The following is an 11859-nucleotide window of genomic DNA, read 5'->3' on the forward strand; positions in this document are numbered from 1 at the left end:
CAGCTACTTGGGAGGCGGAGGCAGGAGACTCGCTTGAGCCCAGGAGTTGGAGGTTGCTGTGAGCAGTGAAGCCATAGTACTCTACCCAGGGGGACAGCTTGAGGCTCTGTCTCAAAAAAAAAAAAAAAAAGATACAACCTAAATACAAACACAAACACTCTTGGGCTCCAGTTAGTAGATTCTATACATCCAACAGAAATGGGACTGTGGCTAAACTAAATTAGCCTCTAGTGTGGATGGAAAAAAATGTAAGAAATATTAGTAGGTAGGTTATAGCACATATGAGATGGAGGGGAGGCAGCAATATTTCTGAAAAACTATGTTTTCCTAATTAGATTACATTTTAAAAATTTAGTAGGAAAGATCAGCCTTTAAAGAAATCTATGCTGGCTGTGGTGGCTCACACCTATAATCCCAGCATTTTAGGAGGCTGAAGCAGGAGAATCACTTACTTGAGCCTGGGAGTTCAAGGCAGCAGTGAGCTATGATCATGCTACCACAGAGAGCCAGACCCTGTCTCCAAAACAAAAACAAAAACAAACCAGCCCTACAATATATCCTTTGTTTTTTGTTGTTGTTGTTGTTGTTTTTTGAGACAGAGCCTCAAGCCATCGCCCTGGGTGAAGTGCTGTGGCATCACAGCTCACAGCAACCTCCAACTCCTGGGCTCAGGCGATTCTCCTGCCTCTGCCTCCCAAGTAGCTGGGACTACAGGCGCCCGCCACAATGCCTGGCCATTTTTTTGGTTGCAGCTGTCATTGTTGTTTGGCGGGCTGGACTGGTTTCCAACCCGCCAGCTTAGGTGTATGTGCCTGGCGCCTTAGCCACTTGAGCCACAGGCGCCGAGCCACAATATCTCCTTTGTAATGCAATCGAGAGTCTCCATTTTAAAGGAATTACTGCAAATTTTCATAGTAAGTAAATTCATATTTTCTTAAAAGGGGTGACAGTGTCAAGGAATTCAATCTGTCCTTTGCTATTATTTGAGTAGGTGTTTCCAGTCTGTCACCTACCACTAGAAGTGGGCTCCCTGCAGTATCCTCACACATAAAGTAGTGCATGGTGCCCAGTGGGTGTTCATTTAGTTGAGTAAATGAATAAAGACTTTGTAAAATACTAATTTACATTTTATGGACTTTCACATATAGCTGTCTTTCACTTAATATTTGTCTTTATTTTTTCTTGTGGCAGCATGTAAGCCTAGGGAATATGCTGGAGTTGAGGTAAAGACAAGTGGTAGAATAAATATGTGTGTGTGTGTGTATATATATATATATATGTATATACATACATATTTTTAAAAAACTAAGTTTCTATCTTACTATTTATTAACTAGGTAATAAATAAAAGGCTAAGAAAACTAATAATGAAAAACAATCAGATAATGTACAAAATCACACTTGGAAAAAAATATCCTTTCAACAAACATTTGAGTTTATGTGCCATACTAAATAGTAACTATATATTGCAAACTATTGTCAAGACATGTCTATGCCTCACTGCCATTTAATAAATATTTATTAGCATACCCACTATGCTAAGCACTAGGGATACTTCAGTAAATAAGACAGAATCTATCTGTGTCCTTGATTCTAATGGAGGAAAAAAGAGAAGCAAAACCAAATAGAAATGACAATAAGGACCTAAACAAAGGTCCAGCAAATGGTAATAGGGGACTCCCCTGGGATAAAGTAGTGGAAGAAGGCTCTCTGAAGAAGTGACATTTATTTATATTAAGGCCTGGTGACAGAAAGGAGCCAGTGCCCCTGGGCAGGTCTAGGGAAAGAACATACCAGAACAGCAAGTGCAAAAGCCCTGAGGTGGGAGTAATGGTCAAAAAGCAGAAAGATGGCACAGTGGCTTGAATATAGTGAGAAGGGGGCAAGTGGCACAAGGTGAAGTGATAGAGCCATGGGGAAAAAGTTCAGATTTCCTTCCAAGTGCAATGGAAGCCAATTAAGGACTTTAAACAAGAAAGCAACATGGTCTGATCTGCATTTTAGCAAAATCATACTTGCAGTTGTATAAAGAATGGATGAAAAAGAACCAAGAGGAAGAAATAGGGAGACCAGCTTAGAGGCTATATAAATCAGTAAATATAGCCAAAAAATGATAGTGACTTTGACTACAACGCTAGAAGTGGAGATAGAAAAAAAAGAGTCAATTCCCCATTTTAGGGATGGGAGAACTGATTGCATGTGGGGGGATGAAGGAGAAGGAAGAACCAAGGAAGGACCTTAGGTTTCTGGGATGAGCAATTAGATGTGCTGCTGCCATTACTGAAATGGGAAGTACAAATCAGTGAGAGTTAGTCTCCATGTGCTCGTTCCTACAGGTTACCAAGGTATTTCAATTGCCAAATTCAGTGAATCCTTAGGCTGTCTTTTTTCATCTGATCATATAAATCACTTCATTTTCCTTAAAACTTCACTTTGGCCAGGCATGGTGGCTCATGCTTGTAATCCCAGCACTTTCGGAGTTAGAGACCAGTCTGGGCAACATAGCAAGGCCTCCATCTCCGCAAAAATTAAAAATTAAAAAAAATGGCTGGGGATGATGGTGCATGCCTATTAGTCCCAGATACTTGGAAGGAGTATTGCCTGAGCCCAGGAGTTGATGTTGCCTGTGAGACAGAGTGAGGCCTTATTAAAACACAACAAAACAAAACAAAAACAAGTTCATTCCCTCGTGGTTTCTAAAATGCCAAACTCTCTTGGTTTTTCTCTCACTCACCCAGCTGCTTTCTCAGGTTCCATAAACCACACAACTCTCCCTGTGATATGTCCTTCCATATAGATTCCTTTGATGATCTCATCCAAGCAATCCAATCTTTTAACTATTAGCCACACAAAATTTCCCAAATCTGAATTTCTAACCAGAACTTTCTCCTCACCTTCAGAACTGTCTATCCAAATGTCTTCTGTCCATCTCCATTCGGATGTTTCACCAGCATCTCAAACTCAACAAATTCACCAGCACCTCTACCATCTTCTTTCCCCCAATACCCCTATTCTCTCATCTGTCAAAAGCCTCACCTTCCAAAATTATGCCCAGCTCCCCAAGTTGAAAACCTTTGAATCATTTTATCCACCTCTTTCAAGCCCACATCAAATCAATTTTCCAGCTCTACCAAATTCACTTTCTTTCTTTTTTAACATAAACTCAACTTAATGGTATCAAATTTACTTTCTAACTAGCTCATGAATTGTCCTCTTCATAGCTAGGGGCTATAATTCAGGTCTTCATCATTCTCCCCTGGATTATGATAATAGCCTCCTGGTTTCTCTGGCTTTTAGCCTCTATAACCCATCCTTCACATCTCAATAGACAGAGAAATCCTTCATTGAATTTAAGTGTGGCAGACAAGGCCCTTTGTAAGTTGGTGCCGCTGGCTGGCTCTCCTGCCTCAACTCCCATCTCCCTATACACTCCAACTTCTCACCACACAGAACTACCAATAGGTTCATTCACAGCTCTGTGTATACTGTTTCCTCCCCCAATGCCTACTCAATTTAAACATCCCTTCCTACAGTATTGTCAACTTGGTCTGAGATGACCCTTCTTCAAGCTCCACAGAATACCTTTATCAAAATGTTTCTTTAGCCCCAGTGTGGTGGCAGGTGCCTGTAGTCTTAGCTACTTGGGAGGCTGAGGCAAGAGGATCCTTGAAGCCCAGGAGCTTAAAGTAAGCTACCATGATACCACTGAACTCCACGCTGGGTGACAGAGTGAGACAATCCTAGCACTCTGGAAGGCTAAGATGGGAAGATGCCTTGAGCTCAGGAGTTCCAGACCAGGCCCAGCAAAGCAAGATCCTGGCTCTACTTTAAAAGAGAAAAATCAGCCCAGCATGATAGCCAGAGCCTGTAGTCCCAGCTACTCCAAAGGCTGAGACAGGAGGGTTGCTTGAGCCCAGGAATTTGAGGTTGCTGTGAGGTAGGCTGATGCCATGCCACTTTAGCCTGTGGCAATAAAGTAAGACTGTTTCAATAAATGAATAAAAATAAAAAATTAACTTGAAAATAAAAAAATTGGCTGGGCATTGTGGTGGGCACCTGTAGTCCCAGCTACTTGGAAAGCTGAGGCAGGAGGATCCCTCGATCCCAGGAGTTTGAGAGTTTAGCCTGAGCAACACAGTGAGACCCCAGCTCAAATAGAAGAAGGAGGAGGAGGAGAAGAACTTCTTATAAAATATTTATTGCACTGTGTTTCTCCCATTCAATTGTAAATTATTTGAGGAAGAGGACTGTCCTTCCTAGAACAGTTTGGCATTTAACACATAAAAGGTACTTAGTAAATGTTTGCTAAATAACAGTCTGGCTCACACTTACACTTTCCTGTAAAACATGTGCAATATCTGTGACCAGGAAAAGGTGACTTGATGAGAAGATATATTTAATAATTTTCTAAAATTAACCAATAAAACTAGCTTCTAACTTTCACACCCCAGCATTTGTCTCCCTTACTGAAAAAGGATGTCCAAAACGTGTGTATGTAACTATTACTCTGTGATCTTTTCATTAATTTTTGGTTTTCTAATTCTCTTATAGCCTGAGTTTAATTAAGATCACCTTGCTTGTCTTCCATAGCAATGAATGACTTCTCTTGAATAATAGTTGTCTGAACACATATGATTTTGGATAAAACCTTGGTTTTAGGCTATTTTCTACTTGTGTGATTAAACACAAATACCACCAACAGCCAAAAAAACCCCAAAAAACAAAAGACCCACAAACCTTTTAACTTTTTTTCAGAAAAATCATTAATAGAGAATGGATTATGTCACATATAAAAAGGGTGTTTTCGTCTGTTAACCTCTGGAGGATGGGAGGACTTTTACATTTATATTTTATGGCCCCTGGAATCATTGGTTAAATGGAATTGTTGGTGATCCAACAGAGAACTTTACCTATTTTTCCTGGTTCCAAAGATTATCTTCAGAACTTTTCTATGAAAGAAATTACTGAGTAAACTCTGTGATGTAACCGACATTTTGAAAACAAAAGAAATGAAAATACCTACAGTGGCTTCTTAGCAGCTGACTCTCTTTATGGCCATTAGTTAACCAAATTCTCAGACTGCAATAAGTACCTTGCCTTGAACAGCAACACACGAAAAAAGTCCTGCGGCGGATACTAACCTCAGATGTTCACCAAACAACTCAAACAATTCACATAAATCGAGCTGGAGGTTCACTTTAAGCTGAGCTATGAAATTTGGTAAGAGATTTTTTTCGTTAAGAGAATTATGCTTTTCGGTGCTTTGTGTCTTGTTAAATTATGGTGGCTATGTCTGGAATTATTATGGATTTGATCAAATTCTTTTAAAGCCAGGTCATCTCACTGGTATTCCTAGGTCTTTGCATCCGAACCCAGAAGTAACAAACGTTACCACAGAGAAGAGGCAAATGAGGTTTAAAAATGGATTTGAGAGCAGTGGATATAGAACTTTCAAAGTAGAAACAAAATACTGGCTTAAAACAGAGAAACAAACCAACAAAGGCCCAACATATGAAAAACCTGCCATCGTCCACCACCTCCCCAAGGTGGAGAGCGCCAGAACCCAGGTTCCTGGTTCAGAATCCCAGAAAGGCCCGGGCGATACCGAGTCACCATGAGGTGTGGCAGGGGACGCTGCGCGGCGTGATGCAGCCGCCCGCCGGGCCACTCCCCGGGTCAGCCCCCTAGGAAAGAGCAAGGTAGGGAGCTCTCCCCTCCTTCCTCCTTTTCCACTTTCAAGGATCCAGGAAGGAGAATAAAGGCTCTGCGCCTCCCGGGCAGTCGCTGGGGCCCGCGCTCCCCACGGGCTGGGTCCTCTCCGCCCCACCGCGCGCAGGCCAGCGCCCACTCCCCACCTCAGCGCCCTAAGCACGCGCCAGGCCCGCGACCGCCGCGAGGGGCGTGTGCCGGGCCGGGAGCCCCCCGCCCGGGCCCCGGCCCCAGCATCACTCACAGAGCCCGAGCGCCGCCGCCAGCACAGACCACAGCCAGCGCTTGCGGTCTGAGGCTGCGATCGCTGCCCCGGCTCCGGTGGGCGCTGCCATCATTCTCCGGCTGCTGCCGCCTCTGCCGCCGCCACGCCTCGGCCCCCACTGAGGCCGGCTCGTCTAGGGTAGGGGGCTCTGAGCTCGCAGCCGCGCGAGCCCGGTAGCACCTCCACGCCGCGGTCCCCACTCCCGGCCCCAGCCGCCGCTCTCCAGCCCTCCACCCAGCCTCCGCCCTGTGCCCGCCCCAGCTGCTCGCTCATTGGCCTGCCCGACGCCTTTGAGGAATGTGATTGGAAAGATGCAGTGTCGATCATCCCTCCCGTCTGGCGGGGCCCCGCCTTCTCGGTCCCACCCGGGCGCTTTAGCCTGGCGCCTGAGGCCGGGTCCGGAGCGGTCCTGGGCGGCCACTGCCGAGCCCTCTGCCTGCCTGCGTGGCCGTCTGCCGGCCTGGGCCTCCTCTGCCTCATCTAGGGTCCAGTCTCTCAGTTCTCTTCATTGTGTCTCCTCCGCACGAGTCTTTGCCGGGTGCTGACCTCGCATCTGGCATCTGTTTCAGCTCTTCTTGATTTCTACGGGCCTCACCTAACGAAAGAGGAGAGGGAGAAGAGAGAGAGAGAGGGAGAGGGAGAGAAAAAGGGAGAGGGAGAGAGAGAGAATATGGAAGAGTTGTCCAGGTAGAACACGTGTCCCGTTGTCCTGTCCCCAAGGTCTGTCCTTTGCCTGGATTAGATAATATATGGGTTGCGATTTGAGAAATCTGCTACTTTAAACAGAAGTCTCCATCTTGTCCTAACCTCCCCTTAGAAACCCCTCTCTTGGCTCGAGAAGGGGTGGGAACTTGGAATCCTTCCTACCTAGAACACAAATGAATGTGTTTTCTTGTTTGTTTTACTTTTGCATGTCAATGTCCCTTTCTGTGTGTCAGTAAAAATTGGGATGAGGTTAAGCTCCTCACCCTGATTCTGAGGTGCCTTTGCTGACCCTGTTCGACTTGGCTACCTCGGCGCAGAACAGAGTCTGCCACATAGTGATTGCCCAGAAAAGTATTTGGGAGGATCCTTATGAAAATAGCCTGCAAAAGGAAAAAGTGGAGGGACACGGGCTCAAGAAAGAAGAGTATGAAGGAAGAAAAGGTAAGAATCGGGTGGGAAGCCAATGAAATGAGGAAGGGAGACAAATTTTAGACAATTAGGACCAGAGAGGAGGAAGAGTGTGATTAGAGAACCGAAAAGACAATCTCTCACTTCAATCTAGTGAATCTTATCAACACGAGAGACCCCAAAAGGCAACTACTCACTTCAGCGTTTTATCTAAAGTCAAACTTATCAACATCCTTAATGATGTCCTTGCTGTTTTTGTCTGCTGGCCTTGTAGTATGGTAAACTCATGATAATTACTTTAACACTAGTGAGAGAAGACTAAGAAAGCCTACCAGAAGGATTTTGCCCTATTTCTGTGGGCAAGATCCTTTGCCAGTGTGTCTAGAATGCCATGAGTAGGTTAGAAAGGATACCAATGCATTCACTGAACTGTGACTCTGAAGAAGTACCTAATCTACCAGTGTGGATCAACAAGTACTCAATTAAATTTTTGAAAATACTTAAAGGGAAGGGTGAGTAAAGGAGAAACCCAAAGCCAACAGGGAGGAACCGTAGTTCTCAGACACATTTGCTTGCTGTTACAAGCTTCTCTGCTGATGGTGACATACTCACCAAACCCATAAAACTCTTCCTAAAACCCCTAGCTCAGGAAGCATGGAGGAAAAATTCACAGAGGATATAACATTTGCAGTAGATTTTAAAGGATGGATACAAGTTTGCTATAAAGAAGCAGAAAAGACAAACTCAGAAACAGGAAGCATCTAACAGGTGTGAGAAACAGCAAGTAAATCCTGTGTAGTTTAGAACTCCGGGGCAGTGAGGGAAAGAGGGGAAGGAGAGAATGCTAGAAAAGTAGGCCATGGTCATATGTTGAAGAACCTGGAGTTGTCTTTATTCTGTGGAAAGTGATGAAAGGGGAGTGACAAATTTGGAGTTGTATTTTAAAAAGTAACCACTGCAATAGACAGGACAAGAATGAAGAAGGCACAAAATAAGGTGCTGGCAGTGGGAGTGGGGAAGACTAGGATTTGAGAGATTTCAGAAAAAGAATGACACTACTGGATATAAAGAGAAGAGTAATCAAGAGAAGAGTCTCTATTTTTAGCCTGTCTATTCTTGTCTTTAAAATTTGTTGCCAGAGGAAAACTGAAACACTGTGATCTATGGGATGGTGATAGCAAGGAACGTTGAGAATTTGACTTTTTTTTTTATTGAATGGTAACTATGTACATTAATGCACTTCTGGGGTACAGTGTGCGGTTTTCACACACAATCTGAAACACTTCCATCAAACTGGTTAACATAGCCTTCGTGTTATTTTCTTAGTTATTATTTTAAAACGTTCACATTCTGCTCTTAGAAAGATTCACTTATACCCTTGTAAGATAAACCTCAGAAGTGATCCCTCCAATCCCCCTCCCTCCACCCATTCCCCCTCCCCTCTCCCTCCCTCCTTCCCGTATTCTTAGGCTGTTATTAGGTTATAGCTTACATTTGTACATTTATACATTGGATACTTTTTCTTCCATTCTTGTGATACTTTGCTCAGAAGAACATTTTCCAGCTCCATCCATGTGAACATGAAGGACGTAAAGTCTCCATCTTTCTTTATGGCTGCATAGTATTCCATGGTGTACATATACCACAGTTTGTTAATCCATTTGTGGATTGATGGGCACTTGGGCTTCTTCCATGACCTTTTGGTTGTATTTTTGGGGTTGCAGCTCGCCTCAGGAAGGTTGAAGTGTGCTCTTCAATCTTCTCTCTTGGCTCTGCTCCAAACCATCAGCTAATTTGCTAAACTTCTGTCCTTTAAGCCTCCTTCTGGACAGGAGCTTCTGCAAAAAGCTGGCTGCAGTCTGCCATCTTGGCTCCCCCCCCCCCCCGAATTTGACCCTTAATGGATGACAATCAGATAGAGTCAAAGATGAATCCCAGGTCACCCTGAGAAAGTCTTGCCTGAAGTCTAATCAATTTTATTAACAATTCTGTACAAAAAAAAAATCTTAATCCAGGATAAGCATTTTTGCTGGAAAATTTTGAAAATCTCAGAATTAAAGTTCTAGTGTCTCCCTTCCCTGGGCACAGAGACACTAAACTGGTGGAACAAGGGTAATAGGGTCCTTAAGTGTTAATTCTTATGGGAGAAGGATATGTCGCCAGGCTTCTTTATTAGCTATACCAGGATACAATTGTCCTTAAGATTCTCTGTCTCCCTGTGCCCTGCAACCATCTATGTACTATGTCTGCTTTACAAGGACCTAATTCTAGGGAAGGATGTGCCCTGGACAGATGTCACATCTGACATGCCTTAGGTAGGGCACTCCTCCTACCAAGATAGAGATATTTCCCACTGTAAATTAGGCAATTGATATTCTGAGTTTTGTTACTATCAGTCTTCCTACATCATTGTTGTGAGGGGCAAAGATTAGACCTAACCTATAAAATAGAAGTAGAAGTAAAAATTTAAAAAAATAAGAAAGAAAATTAAAATCATAATACCTATTTCTGTGGGCAATTCATGTAAATTCATATGAGAAAAGAGAGCATAGAGACCTTTTAACCTGAGACTGAGGCATTCAGAAATCTGAAGTGGTTACATTATTTGTATTTTTAGGGAGAAATGCAGTGTAAACGCCTTAGGTGTCCAGGGAACATTTTTTTTCCTAGTTAGGTTTTGATGGCCTGGCATCTAGAACTTATTAATATTTTAAAGAGTATTTTTATCCTCCTTGCCTGATCCCTAAGAAGAACTGAAGGCTCAAGTTAGAGCAGTTAAAAAAAACAAACAACAACAACAACAAAAATAAACAACAAAAAAAAACAAAAGGCAGAGACAATGTTATAGCTTCAAAACCATAGGAAGAAAGTTCAGTGTCTGACATGTAGTACTTGCTAAATGTTCGTTGAAGAATGAGCAATGAATGAATGAATGAATGACATATGAAATAAAATAACCTCTATTTAGGTCTGCAGTCTACTTTGTCAAAGTACCATAATATGCATTGTTAAGGAATTTGGGATAAATTGCGGTTATTCAGAATTATCCATTGAGTGCCAGGTTTGCTATGGTAAGCCTCAATGGTAAGTATTTAAGGATTTAAAATATAGTTAAGAAACTATACTTTCTTTATCTAATTAAAGACATTGGGACAATTGGGCAACAGTTATACAGTTGGTTGCCAATTATACCCGCTGAATTCAGTGTTAGTGTAAATGTCTTGCCCCACAATAAAGGATCCTTTTCTGGGAAAGTTGGAGTTTGGGATTTATCCCAAAGCAAATAGGTTTTCCAGCTGAAGAGAACAGTTTGAGTAAAAACGAAGACAAGGGAATTCACAAGGCTAGAAAGGTGGGGCTTTGAAGACCAGAATAAAAAAAGATATCGACATGAAACCGACACTTTTATCATTATTGTAAAATGTGGGAAAGGACAATAGGGACATACAGAACTTGGTAAAGTTAAGAAGAGTGTCTGAAATCTGCTGCAGCGACATTACCACACACTCACTGCAATTTATTAGCCATGAAAGAAAAATAGTATTACGGTTTTCGAAACAAGAGTTCAATATTACATTGGTAATGAAAAGGTTACTTTCTTCCCTTACTGATTTTCAAAACGCAAAACATAAAAGAAAGAAACTCATAACTAAATGTCTGTAGAACCCAAACACAACCAGAGGACATGAACCTAGAATAGAAGCAGCCACTTGGGGGCGCGGGACTAAGTAGCTCAACATTCCTTTATGATGGCGGGAAGTAGCTTACTATGGCGGCTCGTTGGTCTAGGGGTATGATTCTCGCTTAGGGTGCGAGAGGTCCCGGGTTCAAATCCCGGACGAGCCCTTCTTTTAATGTAACTTTAAAGTGGGTCCCTTTCAGGATAGATGAGTAAATACAAATTACAGTGCAACGCAAAATTGAGACTCTTTGAATTCGGAGGACATTTTACATACACATATTATTAAAAGGCCTATGTGAAAATGTTAAAAGTTTGAAGAACTGTACTGCAGAAAAGTTGTCCCCACCTCCGCTTGGTCCAGGCTGGAGCACGTGTCGCGTGCAGCGTGGTTCAAACATACCACGCCAGTGCGCGTCCGCGGTCACAGCCGGGCTTGGGGTGTCTGCTGCGCGAGGAGGCCGTGCCCCTTCCCTCCAAAGGCTCATTCCCCTGTTCCCGGACATACTAATCCATGACTCTCCCCGGTCAAGTTTGGAGGTTTGGGAGGAGTGACCAGGACTCCGCGCTAGACGTCTTTTTCAAGAACTTGTGTTTTAAGGGTACAACGCAGTTTTATTGCCTTGCTCTCGGAAGTACAGTAACCATATATTAAGCTCACCTGGTCCCTGGCTTCCAAAAATTCAGCGGATCGATACTGAGCTCAGGGGACCGTAAATGGTCTTTGAATGGGATGTGTGAAAGAAAATTTTAATTATGTGTAGAGAGAAAGAATGAAAAAAAAAAAGCTGAGTGAAAAAAGAAAACTGGGCTCGTCCGGGATTTGAACCCGGGACCTCTCGCACCCGAAGCGAGAATCATACCCCTAGACCAACGAGCCGCTCTCGGCTAAATCGTTCCCGGCGCTTCTTTTCAGCCTTGCAGCGCCTCGTGCCATACTTTCTGACGTTCCCACCTGGCGACCCTTCTCTTGCGTCGTAGGCCTCTGACTCCAGAGCCTTCGGTCCGGAGCCCTCCCCGCCAAGCTGGAGAGGAGCTGAGAGTAACGCTCTTTTGCCCCGCCAGGCCGCTGGGATCACCCGGTCACCCCGCCC

At 43.5% G+C, this 11859-nt stretch overlaps 1 protein-coding gene and 2 non-coding genes across 4 annotated transcripts in view; 1 reads left to right on the plus strand and 2 right to left on the minus strand.

Annotated features, from left to right (window-relative positions):
• MPZL1 (myelin protein zero like 1) overlaps window positions 1-6216 on the minus strand; it is a 73613-nt gene extending 67397 nt beyond the window's left edge. For both annotated transcript variants that reach the window (XM_012802610.2, XM_003785735.3), the window contains exon 1: window positions 5953-6216. In XM_012802610.2, the coding sequence (XP_012658064.1) occupies window positions 5953-6046 (94 nt within the window). In that variant the 5' untranslated portion in view covers window positions 6047-6216. The remainder of the gene's footprint in view (window positions 1-5952) is intronic.
• Window positions 6217-10860: 4644 nt separating this feature from the next.
• TRNAP-AGG lies at window positions 10861-10932 on the plus strand. The gene has a single exon. It is a non-coding gene; the product is annotated as a tRNA-Pro (tRNA).
• A 641-nt stretch (window positions 10933-11573) lies between these two features.
• On the minus strand, window positions 11574-11645 carry TRNAP-CGG. Its single transcript has one exon. It is a non-coding gene; the product is annotated as a tRNA-Pro (tRNA).
• Between the last annotated feature and the right edge of the window lie 214 nt (window positions 11646-11859).

This window comes from Otolemur garnettii, unplaced genomic scaffold (assembly GCF_000181295.1).
Source record: "Otolemur garnettii isolate 467f Iridium unplaced genomic scaffold, OtoGar3 scaffold00016, whole genome shotgun sequence".
In the NCBI taxonomy this organism is placed as follows: domain Eukaryota; kingdom Metazoa; phylum Chordata; class Mammalia; order Primates; family Galagidae; genus Otolemur; species Otolemur garnettii.